Raw genomic sequence first — 16,128 nt, forward strand, 5'->3', positions numbered from 1 at the left:
GTGTGTGTGTGTGTGTGTGTGTGTGTGTGTGTGTGTGTGTGTGTGTTTGGGCATTGGTTGTTAAAAGGGAGGAAAAATATCATTAAAGCTGTTTTTCTCTTTCCTTCAAAGGGCGGCTTCTGCTAAAAGCTCTTCATTGAACTAGATTTGAGTTCATTAGAAGTTTGACCAACTTTAACCAATCATAATTTCTTCCTAAACTATAATAAAGTTTATTGTAGATATGTACAATTAGAAAAATTGTAATTTATGACTTTACCAGTATGGCAGTGTACTGGAAATTGTAATCAGGCTGCTAATAAACATAATCATATTTTGTAGTTTTTGAGTTTGTACCACTACTTTGAAACCCTTCTGAAAAACACCGTATTTGGGGCTATAATTTACTTTTCCAAACCCCAATGCTACAAGCAATAGTAAGAAAAACTTCACTGAGCTGCACAGCATTCTTCCACCAGCAAATGAGCAGTAGTTGATTCAACATAGCTGTGACTTAAAAAAAAAATTGCCTCAAGATTTAAATCTTTAATTATTTTCTGGGTAAGAGAATAAATTAAAACTAACCAGAACCACCCAGACATTCTGAAGTGGTTGCTGTCTCTCTCTGTCTGTCTCTGTCTCTCTCTTTCTCCTGTACATATGCTACTAATTCACAAGATATTTGTTGCAGTGAAGATTCTGAAAGTTTTGAAGGAGTTTGGAGATTTAAAAAGCAGATCAGGAGCACAGAATCTAAAAGTACAGAAGAGCACAGACCCTGGAGTGTGTTCTACTGGATGGTCCAACACCACATACACAGGAGCAGCACAAACTGGACTTAATGGTTTATTTTTTTAAAATCTAGAGACATGACATTATATTACCTCAGAACTGCACCAAATCACAGTTGAAGAATAATCACTGGAAGATATATGGCCAAGAAAGACATGAAAAGAGGGATTGCAGCAGGCCACTGAAATTGGAAAGGACCTGTGAATGGCAATATTCATTTTGAATGACTCAGAGATCATTGCACATGGTGGCTTCCAAACCATAGACCACTGACCCAAACGGTGTAAAGGAAACAGTATTAGCCACTACATGAATGATGGTGCCTTTTGACTGACATCTTTAGGCATGGGTGTCAACATGGTTCAACACATGGATAGTGCTAGTTATTCTTCACAAGTATCCTCCTACAGCTCTAATTTTGCAATATCAATGCAGTGTGGAATCTACACATTTTATTATTTCTTTCCTTAAGTTCTGCCCTGACTCAAAATGGTGGTTAGCCAAACTACAGTCAAATTGGCCAGATACTAAGTTTTGTTTATTTTTGCACATGTAGATAAAAGATAAGTTTTCCAGGAGCAGAACTACTGCTCTCCAACCAGACTGTTATAACTTGCCTTTTTATTACATAGGGGAATGCAGTCAGGAAATTTCATGTATATAGACCAATGTGAGGAAAACCAGAATGTTTTGCTGTCATACTGATAAGCAGGAAGGAGATGTGTACCTGGTCAAGGTGCTGAGAACAAAGGGACAAGTACTCATGTCTAAACTGGACATTTATAGCAATCCCTTCCCACCAAGGCTGGGAAGCATCCAAGAAGAGGCTGTGGAAATATAAGAGCCTAAGGATGGGAGAGAAACACTGTCTTCTAGTCATGACATGGCTGTCACTGTCCTGAACTCATAGCACTTGCGATTACTTGCACAAGATCAAGATAGGCAAAGTCTCTCAGAGATCATAGACAATATCTAGGACCCACTTCTCTTCAGGGAGTAACTGGAGTCAACAGCTTTCGTCTTTTGAGGATACGACTACGACTACTGATAGATGTGTTCCAGTGGATGGCCCTATATACCCATGTATACATGATAAGCAGTAACATGACTTAGTAAATTATTAAAACAAAAAGACATGTAACTGGGAGGGACACATGTTGAGGGTATATGGGAAAGTTGTGGGGAATAGATAGGCAGGATTATATTTTATACATGTATGGAATTCTCAAGAATATATGCAAACTGCAGCCTTGTCAATACTTGTGAAGTCACCAATAAATATAAGTTGATTTCTGAGTATTTCAGGAGAGTAAGAGCTTGGCTCTCAAATGTTGAAATGTCTTGATTATATCTGTACATTGTATGTTATTTGTTCCTTTCTGTATATGTGCACAGAGCAATAAATTTTTTTGTCTAAATGCACCTATAAGAGATCTATAAAAAATACAAAAAATTCAAGTATACAAGGAAGTGATGGTATTCTTTATTAATAATATTTTTTTCTTGGAACATGAAATCGTAATTCTCACTCTTGATAGGACTTTAGTCTTGAGCATCCTTTGAAACTTCTGTAACTTAACCAATAATTGTCAAATAGTATCACACATACTTTGTTTTTTTTGTCTAGAACCTCCAAAAGACAAATATTCATATATAAATAAAAATAATATAAAGGGTTTTTGACAGATATCATATATTTTTATGAAAACTTACACATAAGTAAAGTTGCCACAGCAGAATGTTCTTAAGGTATTTTAAATACAAGTATGATAAGACTTACCTCTATTACAGTTCAACCTAAAGACATTCCACTAATGTGTTTATTTCAAAATAGATATGCATAACCAGGAATTCCACCCATTTAATTTCCCTGAAGTTGTTTATGATCTGAGTAGTTCTTCAGATTGCCTATTTGAATGTCCTCTCTTTGGGCGAACTGTTTGATTACAGCATCACTACTACCATGGACACAAAATGATGCAAGGCAAATATCTACTGTCAAGTTAAGAGATTTGGAGGACTGATTAGAAGAGGATTAAGTAGTACTGAGCACTGACTCTCAACTATTCCTACCACCTCCTGAGCAGACAACTGAGTTCTCTGTGTATATATTTACCAGTGTAATACATCAGTAGACATAGATATGGCAACACATGCTCTAGTGTATAAGAACAAAATAATACACATATACTTTTAGATCTTTTGGCAAGATCAATGAGGCACAAACATCATTTTATAGCACTTTTATAGGACTAAGGGTCACTTACATAAGCAAGATGGAGGTCCTAACCATCTATAACTCTAGTTCCAAGAGACCCAATGCCTTCTTCTAGACCGGTGTTTTTTAACCTTCCTGATGCTGCCATCCTTTAAATACAGTTCCTCATGCTGTAGTGACCCCAACCATAAAATTATGTTACTTCTTAACTGTAATTTTCCTACTGTTATAAATCATAATGTAAATATTTTGTTTTCCAATGGACTTAGGTTACCCCTCAAAGGATTGTTTGATCCCACAAAAGGTCACAACCCACAGTTTGAGAACAGCTGTTCTAGCCTCTGGGTACCACAAGTATGTTGTGCACATGCATACATGCAGGTAACACATTTATATACATAAAATAAAACAAGAACAAAATCCTCAAAGAAAAACTCAAATAATGACATTTCTTCTAAAAATTTATATCAATGTTTTGTTATGTGTTGTCTCACTATGAGAAGTAGAGTAATACAGTCCTCAAGATCACCTACAACTTTATTGGTCCAATTTTCAAAAGAAGATTGAAAAACTTTAAAGGTATGTTTAGAAAATCATCCTACCAAAGAGCAAAATTTTAAGATGGTGCAAACATCTAAAACAGCATATCTTTCCTGACTTTAGTCCTGGAACGTACTTCTAGCAGAAGTGGTCAGTTGTACCATTCTCATTACCAAGCTACAACAGTTATATTAACATAATTTTTATTATATTGCTTTATTAAAACAAACAAAAACATCCGAGGTGTATAGAATATGCCTGTATTTGCAATTTTGTTCATGGGCAAAATATATTCAATTTAAGATTTCTCTAAATCAGATTGTTTTTTATTTAAACTAATTTCTAGAAAAATTTGTTCCCTATAAGCAAGCATGTCTTGTACATCTTTGTAGACAAGCATTTCCTGGATGGACAGAAGCTTAAAGTTGCTCAGGTTGAATGGTGAATGGTTCCTTACAGCGCTTAACATCCCAAGGGATGCTGTAACCGACTCACTCAGAGAAGAACAGACAGGAAAAATGCGTGCAGTCCACAGGCTCAGGTCCATCTTATTTCCAGAGAACAGTTTCTCTGTAGCTTTAAGATTCCAAATGTCTAAACAAGACAGAAAACAGACTCCGAAGAACTGAAGTGCCTTTATGTCTTCCAGTGTTTTAACACTTTTTTTCAAGTTGTCTTGCATGCCAAACACCATAGTAGAATATTCTAAGTGTCCGTTTATCTTCACACTTAAAGAACACAAAAACGAATATGCTGGCACAACAGTTTTTGCTATGACAGAACTGCTGATAATGCAGTTTTCCCCGATGGACACCTCAGGCCCCAATCTAGAATACTCTACCACTGAGCCAGGGGCCACGCTGCATCCTGAATCCAGTATACTGTGAATGATACAGGCTGTTCCACTGGAGCATTCAGCAACACTTGGAGAGACACTGAAAGCTATGGATTGTAAGCCCAGCTCCGACTTTAATGTACTATCAGAGGTGAAATGAAGCAGATACTCTTGCAGTGTTCCAATGTGATAAAATCTGGAGTTATTAAGAACAACAACGTTCAGTGGTGTTCCCTTGAGGAGGTGGAATATTTTCTGCCTCATGTCCAACAACCGGGTCTCTTCTTTAGTGACATGAGACGTGTTCCTGGTATACTCTGCAGTTGCTCCAGGCCCCAGTGCCTGAAGAAAGTCTCCATAGGCGTCGACTTCACAGTTGAGTGGGCCTTCACTTTTATAGAAATCAAGTAGCGTTTTGGCTGATTTGTGATCCATGTAAAACAGGCTATCTGTGTAGACATACTCAGTGTGCAACGGAAGACGGGCAGTGTCACCTCCAGGCAAGTCCTGTTGACCAAAGCTTCCTTGTCTATGCACAGCATTATAGCGGTGCATGTTTTCAATGGTGGGCTTGTGGAGAAAACGGTAGCATTGCCTGTACTCGAGGTCACCATATGGTAAGGAACTGTCGGGGTGCAAGACAAATACTCCATGTGTAGTGCCTACAGCCAGACTAGACGGATGGGCTAGGGCAGTAAAGCCAGGCTGGTCAAAGGCAATGTACTCACAGTCCCCAACACTGTAGAGTTCAATATCATCTGCACAGGTGACCAAGACTCCAGGCTTCATGTTTGAGGGGAAGTCCACGTACATGGCCAGTTTTAACTCCAACATCTGATAAATGGGTTCACCAAGTGGTAAGGCTGTGAAGATCTTTCCTAAAGCACTTGCATTGGGAAGGCGTTGACTGTAGCCACCTGTAAAAATTGCAAGTATTTAGAAATATGTTTTTTAAGAGATTTTCAAAATCTGGTAGCACCAGTTATAATATCTGAAGATTTTTAATACTAAGTATTTAATCAAAAATCAGGGTAGAATTATTAAATTGGGACTTTTAAAAAATCAAAAAGTGTTTCTTCTATAACAATCAGATGCAATACAATTTTAAAGACTCTAGGTCAGGAAATGATTTGAAGACACACAGAGCCTGGCTAGTCAGTGTTCAGAAACAATTGTATAACTAACAAAAAGACCATATTTAAAACTTGATCTTTCATGTACATGACTGACAATGCATTCCAAACATAGTTAAAGTTATGTATTAGAAATGTTCTTCATAGAGAATGGTGTAAAAGACTAGAACAGTTTAACAGTTTCAAAATGTACCTGTGTTATACATCTATTTCATGAGGTATTATCTTCAACTTATAAAACATACTTAGAGAAAGTAAAGGCAAATTTACTTCAGTACATTTTTTTTTAAAAAAATTATACCACTTTTTCATTTAAATTGGCTTTTCCCTTCCAAAATGAATGTCATAATGTCCTGATTCTTGAAAAATGCTCTCTCAAACACATTACCTTCTTACATCCTTTTAGTGTAGAGAAAGATGTCTAGTGCAATACAGACTTGTGAGCTGGGATACAGTCTACTGTAGCATGCTTTATGCTGAGAGTGGCGTGCTTCAGCTACCTCCTGGGGATTTACTGAAGTCCTCTGGGACATCATGAAATCAGCACATTTAAAGTACTTTTGTACAAAATATATTGTTCAAGATTTGAGAGATGAAAATTATTTTCATTGTTTCTTTTTTCTAAAGACCAGAAAATAATAATGTTTTCACTAAAAGAATTATCTTCAGCTATTCCTCACATCTAGAGACACAACCCCAGGTTGTGTCAAGTACCCACCAAAATCTGAGGGTACTTGACCTCCCTGCCCTGAAATGGTACCATATTTGCATGTAGCCCACAATACTGTAAAATATATTTATGCAATGTCATGTTTATATAAATAGTGGTTATGCAGAGATATTCTGGAAATTTTTTAAAAAGGTACATATTTTGTATAGAGACATCTTTATTTCCCTCAAATAGTTTCTGTCTGCGGGTGCCTGAACCTGCAAAGGCAGACGGAAAGCCAGGACTCGGAGGTCTCACTGTATGTATTGCTATTTATTTTCTAAATCTAATTAATTTTACTAAACTCATAATAAAAATTTTTACTCTACAAGACAATGAACTGTTCTATATTGTTAATTTTTCTTGAAAGCAGGACTTAGATATATTTTGTTCATGTAATCTGTACAAAGAGCTTATTACTGTGTATGCAACTCAGAATTAGAAAGCATCTGTAAAGCTATAAATGTGACCATTCTAAATTATATGTCCCAGGATAATGCTAAGCCTTGGTAAAATTTTCAGCTCACTGGAATATAAACAACAGAAGTTTCTATGCAACCAAAAATTTCATATATTTATGTGTATTAATTTACACTTCTAACACTATCCTTCTGATTTTTCTCATTTGAAATGTTCTATTTGCTTTTACATATTTTTGTCACCTATTCTTTTGTTTTAAAACTGTTAATCATTGTAGCTTTTTTGCTCTAAATAATCAGACAAGCATGCAAGGCAGAAGTTTTGACAAAAGGGTCGTCATCATCATCATCATTATCATCATCCATTTTCTTCAACAACAAAAATCCCCTCAAGGTTCCTGAGAAATGTTCACACTTTCATGAGTTTTATAAAAAATAATTTTCTATTTGTAACAAAAGCGAAATAAAACATTCATAAAAGTTGATGATTTAATAATCTATGATAACAATAAATTGTATGAAAATCCTACTATTTACAAACTTCACATAACAAAATAAAAAAATGCGTATTTATTTCCCAAGTAAATGCCACCAATGATTTTAAGACGAAATAAAATAGAAGAGAGATCATGTGCAAGAGGGACAAAGTCTCTAAGGCATCAAAGGTAGAAAGCTCAAGGGAAAATGTAATAAGTAAACCAGAGTAAGTTACCAGAGTGAATTAACAGGACCTTCAAGGAATTCCATCTATCTCCATAGAGGCTTTCCAAACACTGAAGGGAACAAAGTGTTGATCCTCCATTTCCTTAAAAACAATTCAAAAGCATATTTTGCTTCAAATAAAACTACTAATATTTTATATAATTAATGTTACAATTTTGAAGATGCAAATTCTGTCAATAGGTGGCAGACAGATTGATGTTATTGTCAGAAGAAGTGATCAGTTACAGTAAATAAGCAAACAAACAGCTAATCAGGAAACACGGACAGTAAAGATCACAATGTCTCAATGCCATGAAAGAAGTGATAAGGTACACGACCTGCAGCTGGAAACTAAACTGATATGCAGTTGCCAACATACAACTGTCCAATGGCTTCTTCCACATGACACACCCCAACACACTAGTTGGAGTTATTTTAAATGTAAGAACCTGGTTGTACAAAATATTTTAAATACTGCTAAGATCCTGTATACCTAATTCTCCTCTATAGAAGAGACATCATATAAGTGCTAACCTTCTTCCTGTAAGGATTAACCCAACAGTGGAAAATCGGAATAATGCCAGTGCTGTGCACATGGGTCTTGTTCCTGGCAGGAAGAGGCTTTTGCTTTACCTATCATATGAGCCACAAGTTTAGTGATACATTTTTATAAAATCATACTATATACAATCTAAACATAGGAAATAAATAAGTAAACAAGAGATGAATGTTGGCCTTCTTTTAATGAATAACAATTAAAAAATAGAAGAAATCATTTGCAGTTCTCTCCTTAAGGAATCAAAGGTGAAATGTAATTGATATATTTGCAATGATTACAAAGTTGAATTTACCAGGGTTTAAATAAGTATTCTACAATACTTTAAGTAACTGGTCCTTCTTTGTCTGTTTCCCATAATTTGGTCCTAAGAGGCCAAGTGTATACATCAGCTTCCTAACTTGTTTTCTACATCTAACTACTTCATGAAATGACTCAGTTGCTCAGTTGGGAAAGATCTTAAGAGAATTTCCAGTGAATTCCAGTGTAAGTTGTACTGAGGCAAAAAAAAAAAAAAAAAAAAATTTAAATAATGTTTTGGACAAGTTTCTCTGTAAGTCACAGTGGCTCAGAACCTCTATTTGGACTTTTTTCATTTTAAGAATTAAGTTTCAGTTTTTAAAGTTTTTAAAGGCCATGTGTGCAAATAAAACAGTTTATAAACTATAAACAAAGAAAATTTATCTTTCAATTATTATTTTGCTTAGAACCCTTTATAAGCACCCCCATGAAATGTGTACCAATTTTGGTCCCAGCGGGATCTGGAAAAACATGGTATTGAACTCCAAGAGGCAATTCCTTTTTCTTCAGCTTCTCTGACAGCTGTTGCTTGTAAGCAAGCTCCTGCTTTTCATCAGCTGCTGTTATTGCAACCACATCCCAGAATTCTCCAGCTGCCATGGGTTTGCCTATTGGGAAAATAGCAAGATAATTTCTTTTAATATTATCAGTCATCTCACTTACAAGTTTGCCTATTTCAAAAGAGGGGCAGACAAAGGATCATCATTATCATCTTACAAACTAAGAGGATACAACCAGCCAAACAACCATCTAACCAACCAAGCAGCCAACCAGCCAACCAACCAACCAACCAACCAACCAGTCAACCAGCCAACCAACTTACCAGCCAACCAACCTACCAGCCAACCAGCCAACCAACCAGTCAACCAGCCAACCAACCTACCAGCCAACCAACCTACCAGCCAACCAACCAACCAACCAACCATCCAACCAACCAACCAACCAACTAACCAAACAAACAAACAAGCAAACATTAGCCTCTAAAAGCAAGTTTTGTGAATCAGGGCCCTTAATGTCCCTGGCTGAGACATTTCAACTCAAGGATCCACTCCTTCCACGTTTTTGTTTTGGAATGTGGTCTTTTGTTAATGTTGCTTATCATTTTTTTTTCTTTCCTTTTCTTTTGTGGTACTGGGAAATAACCACAGAGTCCTATGCATGCCAGTTCTATCACTGAGCTATGTTCACAAGCCTTCATTTATCTATTTAATTTAGTATCTTACTTCTGAGAGGGCTGAGACAGGCTGGTTCAAAGGTAGTGAGCTATTGCAACTGATTGTTCACATTCAGTTACAGATTGAAGTTCCATTCTATACTTCCCCCTTTCTCACTAGTGCACTTGACTAGAGATAGAGGAAGGCAAAGCCCACCTACCCCAGAACTCCTCTAATGTGCTCGAAACTGGGCCTGCGAGTTCACTTTGGGTTTCTCTATATTGGTAATGGGAGACCCCAAAAGGCTGGACTTCTGCAGAATAAAATACTCTTTGTGTTTACATACTATTTGAGTCTGGGGCATCATTCTTTGGTGAATCATTCTTCAGTGAATCATGGACCCTTACAGTACTTGACAGACTGGCCCAGAACTCATATTTATTTTCTATCTACCAAACGGCCTATCTACCTATTATCTATCTATCTACAATCTATCATCATCATCGTCATCATCATCATCATCATTGTCTATTTGTCTGTGCAATCCAGGTCATCATCATCATCATTGTCTATTTGTGCAATCCAGGTAGGTCTTGAACCTCGTTGCTACTGCCTTAGCCTCCCAAGCAGATAACAGTACAGACTTGCAACACCAGTCCTAGCTTCTAATATTTTTATTAACTTACGACGATCAAACTACACTTATATAAGCAATCAGAATACTACACAAACCCCAGGACTAAACTTCTCAATGAACTCATTAAATGACATATTGCACTTTCAAGAAACAGTCGAACACTCTTATCAACAAAAATATTAATAAGGTTTTTAACAAGTTGAGAGAGAATGAGAGGGAGGGGAAAGAGAAACGGAGGGAGGGAGGGACTGAGATAAGAAGGGAGGAAAGGCAGAAAAGGAAGGGGTAGGGGAGAGGGAAGGAGAGGAGAGAGGCAAGAGACAGACATGTGAGCTAGGATGTAATAGTTCCAATCATTCTGGTATCCAAATAAATACCTACATTTTAGGCACTCATAAATATCAATTTTACCAGACAGCTGTACGCCAAACTTACATTAGCAAATTTAAAGCCATGATTGCCTCTGTATTGGGGTTTACATAGGAATAAAGTGGAGTTACGCGGGGGGCTTGGGAAAAGAAAAGAAACAGACTCTAAGCAAAGCGACTTCTACCACCGAGTGAAGCCAGTGTTACTTTCCGTTAGTAATTCTCTTACTGCTCCTTCCTGACATCTAAGTTTAGGCTCGCACAGAGAGGAGGAGAAGGGAAAAGTCTGTCAGGCCTGGCCGGGACGCAGCGGACAGGAAGGGGGAGCGGACAGGAAGCTGCGCGGGGTCCTTGGGAAGACGCTCTCCGTGCAGGGGGGCAGAGAACTGAGTTCCGCATTGGTACCTCTTAGCTCAGAAAATCTGCGCAGTTTCCGCAGGGTGGCTTCGCGGAGAGACGCCATGGCCGACTTCCGGGAGCACACGTAACACGCACGCGCACTCCGAAACCCCGCCCCGCCCCGCCCCGCCTCCGCCGTGCTCGCCACGTCACCGCCGCCCTGGAAGCGCCCTGAGACTTGGAAAGCTAGGATGGCGTGAGCGTGCGCAAGCAGCGTTTCCCGGGCAACGATCTGTGGGGCAGATGGGCGGGCACCTAGCGGGGTCGGGCTGTGCGGGGCTGTGGGTTCCTGCTTTGCCGCGTCTGACAGCCCGCGGTGCGACCAAGAAGACCAACCCGCCCACCCTTAGTGGATCCACCACCCAGATGCTGAGGTGACCTGCCCGCACCGAGCTCCTACTTCTGACAGTAGCCTCCCAGGGAGGCCAGGTCCCTGAACCAGAGAGAGGCTCGGCTCTGTGGGATGCATTCTGGTGGGCCAGACCACTGCACCCTTCAGTTGTCCAACTTCCCAGGCCCAGAATTGAACTAGCGCCTTTAGCCAGCAACTGCACACTCTGTTGTGTTCACTTGCTTCAAGGAGATTCAACCAAAGGTGCCAGATGTCGGGAAGAGCCAGTCTTATTGGATACACTTTCAGTGGCTGGTTATATGTGTTTCTCTTGTAGAGTGCATAAGTTTGTATTGAGTACTACAGGCTAATCTCTTTAATCTTTCACACAGTACATAGAGAGTAACGATATTTGAGGAAGCCATTTCAGTCTGAAACCCAGAAATCTTACCCCTACAATTTGACTTGAGATGCTTCTCTTAAAATCTAACTCAGAATTCTGCGTAACAGCTCCCTATGAACTTAAGTTTCTGAGTAAGCTTAGTTTTTCCCTTAAAGTCTTGACCTCAGCATTTAATTCTCTATTTAAAGTGGATACATTTGTGGGGAGGAGATTACTGTTTCACAATACTGAAATTTATAAAATACAGTAAGGTCCGATAGTGACAGCAATAGAAGTCAGAGCTTGTAATTTATAGCCTTGAGTGACCTGGAGTCATCCCAGGTTTTTTGGTGACCTTCCTTAGGTTTAAAGGGTACAGACAAACTCAACTATGTCGGTAGGTAGGGCAAGAATAAAAGCAGAGCTTTATTTGGAGCCTACTAAAGTAACATTAACAGGAAAGATTTGGTGGAAATATAAAAGATAATAATGGAAGATGGGGAGAAATTGCTTAGAGTATAGAAACACTTAACCAACAACACCTGTCCAATAAATAAGTGTGGATTGTGAGAGAAATCACCAAAAGATGCTGAAAGTGAATGACAGGACATTTAAATGAGCTGAGGAAAGGTATGTATGGGGAAGCATAGTGAAGTCATAAGAGAAGACCTGTAATAATATTGGCTATGTAGAATAAACATGTGCAAATATAGTAGAAATTGTGTGTCAGTGCATCATGGATGTGGTTCTGGAGATCAAGACAGGTCTGGCTAGAAAATTTTGTGAGTTGTCAGAATGAAAATAGAATTTATTTTCAACACAGAATGAGGTTGAGATTTAAAGGGAATAATAGAGGTCAAAAAGGCCTACATATTTGAGTACTACGCATTTGTATAAGTGGAAAACAAATTAACCGAGTTTAAATTTCCCATATAGTACTTCACACCTACCTTTCCATTCCATGCTGAAATGTGCTCCGTCTTGAGCTAGTGCAGGCCTTGTGTGCTGTTACAGATGCTGTGAGTTCATGAGTGCAGCTGCCCTGCTGTGTCCAGAAAACAGTTTCCACCTCCTCCAGCATTTACCCTCTTTCTCCCTCCCTTCAACAGTGATCCCTACACTGAATATATATATATATATATATATATATATATATATATATATATAATCTTTCAGAAATTGAGCATTGCTTAGTTGTACTCTCTACACGTTGAGACCAGTTATTAGTCTCTGTGTTAGTTGCCATATATTGCAAAAAAAGAAAAAAAAAAAAAGAAAAGAAACCTTTCTGGTGAGGGTTGAGAGATGCACTAAACTATGGGTGTAGCTATAGATAATTGGGAGTTAGTTTAATGCCATGTCTGTTCAGCAGATTAATAATAGCAGTAGGTTCTCCAGTAGAGCTTCATGACCTGTCTGGCCACACGTTCATGATTTTAATAGCAGTGATAGATATGGGTTCTATTTATGGAGGGTGACTTAAATCCTTAAATTCATATCAGAAAGTTGTTGGTTACCCCTCATGAAATTCTTTTCACTAGTATACCAGTAAATGGGTTTTACCAGGTCAGTTGTTAAAGCTTATATAAGTCCTGTTTCCACCTGAGGGGCTATGAACCATTCATAGCTGCTTGGAAAGGCTGAATCAATTTTCTTTAAGGCTGTGGCCTCTCTGGTAGGTCAACCATGCTTTAGTAGACTGCCCCACTCATGTGAATATTGGCAGCATACAATAGAGCCCATGAATGTTAACAAAAGAAGAGAGATAAAGCTCTTTGAATATGTATATTGTCTAAAAGTTAAAGTAAATGAGATGGAATAATCAGAATGATGAATAGTTTCAGATGAAATAGTACATGCTTCATGTACAATGATGTGGCTATTTAAATATATATATATATATATATATATATATATATATATATATATATATATTATACACGATGCAGTGAAGCATGTCACTTTTAATTAGAGAGATGAAATCTTGATGCTGTATAAGGATGGATGTTGATTGTATAAACCATGTTTGTAAAAATGTAATTTTATGTGTTGGATTAAAACGGAGAATTAAGAAAACAACCAGTAATGTGACTGCCTTAGAGAAAACATTGCAAAACATCGTGGGTGAAATACTGGTATCCAAAATAATACAAGGCACTCAAACTCAACAGTAAGCAAACAGACCAAAAGATGGTCAAAAGAACTAAAAAAAGGAAGTACATCATTGGAGGACACACTCAAACGGCGAACCAAAACACAGCATCAGATATATGTAGGAATTTAAAATTTAAAAATTTAGGTACCCCTATATAGCTACCAGACTGGCCATGATTTAAAATACCAATACAGTAAATGCTAGTAAGAATGTAAAGAATAATTTTTCAGCTGATGGAAACACAAAATAGTGTTTTTAAAGATAAGCAGTCCATGACAAGTTAAAGCATATATATGATCCAAAAGTAGTGTCCTTGATGTTTATCCATAGTGAATGAAGACCACATAATATAGAAAGACAAGAGTGGGCCTTGTTGTAAGATATTCACTTTAGTATTAACCTGTAGATCTCTGCTGGGCTCTTCACTATAACAAATACATATTACTTCATAATACTAATTTAATAATGGGGAATTTTGAAGTTGAGTCATTATAGGAAGACTATACCTCTAAATTTTTCTGTTGACCTAAAACAACAGAAAACACCTTTTGCAGGAGAGATGTGATAAAGATGTGCTGGTTATGGCAGAGTGTTCAGAAGTGTCTCACACTCTACATGTCTAACTTTAGGTCCCTGTATTAATTATTATCTAATGCAAGAGGAAGCTTGTCTCATGAGGGTTGAATGAAGCACTTTTCTATGGGTATAGCAATACATCATTTTGAGTCATTTTATTGCTATATTTGTTTAGCAGACTAGTATTATTAGGTTTTACCCTAGTGCCCATGACCTATATAGTCTGAGGTTCTTGGCTTTCTTAACAGGGCTAGGTATGCGTTTCAAGTTATGGAGAAGACCTTAAATCTGATTTAAAGTAATTGGTTACTACTTTTGGGCCATTATCACATGTGTTCCCTCCTTGCAGTAAGGCCACTATCGTAGCTCACAGGGTTTATACCTATATGTGATTTTGATAATGTTTATCCTCTGGAAGCAAGCATAGTACCTTCCTGCAGTGTGATGGCTTAAATGATAATGTCTCCCATAGGTGCATATATTTGAATGCTTGGTCTCAAGATAGAGGAACTGAGAACTTTTTAGCAAGATTAGGAGATGTGTCCTAGAGAATGGATGTCACTTGGGACAGGTTTTCATACACCAGTATCTTTGTTTGGGTGATTATTGTTGTTGTTTTGTTTTTTGTTTGTTTGTTTTGAAGGAAGATAAAGTTGGTGGAGTATGGGAAGTGTGTTGATAGAGAGAAGAAATGATCAAAGTATATTGTATGAAAATATTTAAAAATAAAGCACATGATCATAGTAAAATGACACATTTATTGTATGAGTCTTACTCTGACATTCCTTGTGGAACAGCTACTGACTCCTAATGAGCTATATTTCCTATTCGGGAACATGCCATACTTGCCTGTTGTATACATGGTGCTAGTAACTCCTTATCATTGAAAGGAAACAAAAGTTTACACTAAGATGGAAAAAAAATTAAGTCATTGGCAGGAAAACTGAAGGAGCAGATTCCATAGCCATGTGTGGGTGCATGTCAGGGTCTAAGAACTTGATGTGTCAGTCCTAGGTCTGTGGCTTTAAATCCGGAAGGGTAATTCATTTGTAATTTGGGCTACTCTCTGTCAGAATAATCATACATTTTCTAATTAAAAGTCCCTATCCCTTTACTTGTGTGTCCTTAGTACAATAGATCAGAGACCATATTTCATTAGGTAACATTACAGTCTGAGGATTATAGTGTTAGGCCATGACATTAAAGCATCTGTCCCCTTGATATTAGTTTCACATGAAATTTCACATTTATTTTCATCTGGATTGTGTAGATTTTGTTTATCTGCTGTTAATAGAAACTGGTTGTTCTAACAGGTAGAGCATTTATGCTTATGAATTGTCCTAAATATATTGTTTAACTACCTTCTGTGAAGTCTGAAATTATCCTATAGTGAGGGAAAATTCATGGATATGGAAGGTACCATAAAGGTTATATAATAAAACATGAATATAAAAGTTTTAGATTCAAACTCTAAAGTTTTTATAACCCTTAATTCTGGTTTTTGGACAGGTAGACCATTAAAGGCAGACTTTAAAGAAGGCTGCCTTTCTTTAGTCTGTGTGGGTCACCTTCACTGGGCCTGCACTTCCTATGGTTGGGCTTTCCAGCCTTCCCCACAAAGGTGGAACTTTAATCACCTTATTAGTACTTTATAGTACTTTTCATAAAAACTGAGTTTAAACAGAGCAGTGATGTATAGGCTACACTTACGTGTAGTTTTGTTTATCCCTTGTTTGATGTCTTATTTAGAAATGATAATTTTCAATTTCTTTCTTTAGGGATTTGAAGTTCTTATTATACAGATCTTTCACTTCCTTAGTTAGAGTTACACCAAGGTATTTTATATTATTTGTGACTATTGTGAAGGGAGTTGTTTCCCTAATTTCTCTCTCGTCCCGTCTGTCCTTCGTGTAGAGGAAGGCCACTGATTTGTTTGAGTTAAT

The 16,128-nt window shown here is 37.5% G+C and overlaps 2 protein-coding genes across 4 annotated transcripts in view; one reads left to right on the top strand and one right to left on the bottom strand.

The window, feature by feature from the left end:
- Positions 1–3,171: 3,171 nt before the first annotated feature.
- Positions 3,172–10,826, bottom strand: Fpgt (fucose-1-phosphate guanylyltransferase). Of its 3 annotated transcripts, none has more exons than XM_021195895.2 (4): positions 10,748–10,826; positions 8,624–8,791; positions 7,338–7,430; positions 3,172–5,281 (listed from the first exon to the last, which is right to left on the bottom strand). In XM_021195895.2, exons 1-4 carry the CDS (start codon positions 10,803–10,805, stop codon positions 3,828–3,830), a joined length of 1,773 nt encoding a protein of 590 aa, XP_021051554.1. In that variant the 5' UTR covers positions 10,806–10,826; the 3' UTR covers positions 3,172–3,827. The 3 variants fall into 3 exon arrangements, with proteins under 3 accessions (XP_021051554.1, XP_029393232.1, XP_029393233.1); XM_029537372.1 differs by lacking the exon at positions 10,748–10,826 and adding an exon at positions 10,410–10,642; XM_029537373.1 differs by lacking the exon at positions 7,338–7,430.
- A 53-nt stretch (positions 10,827–10,879) lies between these two features.
- Positions 10,880–16,128, top strand: part of Lrriq3 (leucine rich repeats and IQ motif containing 3) — a 109,232-nt gene continuing 103,983 nt past the window's right edge. The window contains exon 1 of the mRNA XM_021196827.1: positions 10,880–11,115. The gene's annotated coding sequence lies outside the window, so the exon portion shown is untranslated. The remainder of the gene's footprint in view (positions 11,116–16,128) is intronic.

Source organism: Mus pahari, chromosome 4, assembly GCF_900095145.1.
Source record: "Mus pahari chromosome 4, PAHARI_EIJ_v1.1, whole genome shotgun sequence".
Taxonomy (NCBI): Eukaryota; Metazoa; Chordata; class Mammalia; order Rodentia; family Muridae; genus Mus; species Mus pahari.

Coding starts and splice junctions, on each gene's coding strand:
- Fpgt (XM_021195895.2), bottom strand. CDS start 10,805: ATGGCGTCTCTCCGCGAAGCCACCCTGCGGAAACTGCGCAGATTTTCT. Junction 8,792..10,747: donor CAGATTTTCTGAGCTAAGAG/GTACCAATGCGG, acceptor TTTTCCCAATAG/GCAAACCCATGGCAGCTGGA. Junction 7,431..8,623: donor TCCCGCTGGGACCAAAATTG/GTACACATTTCA, acceptor ATTGTTTTTAAG/GAAATGGAGGATCAACACTT.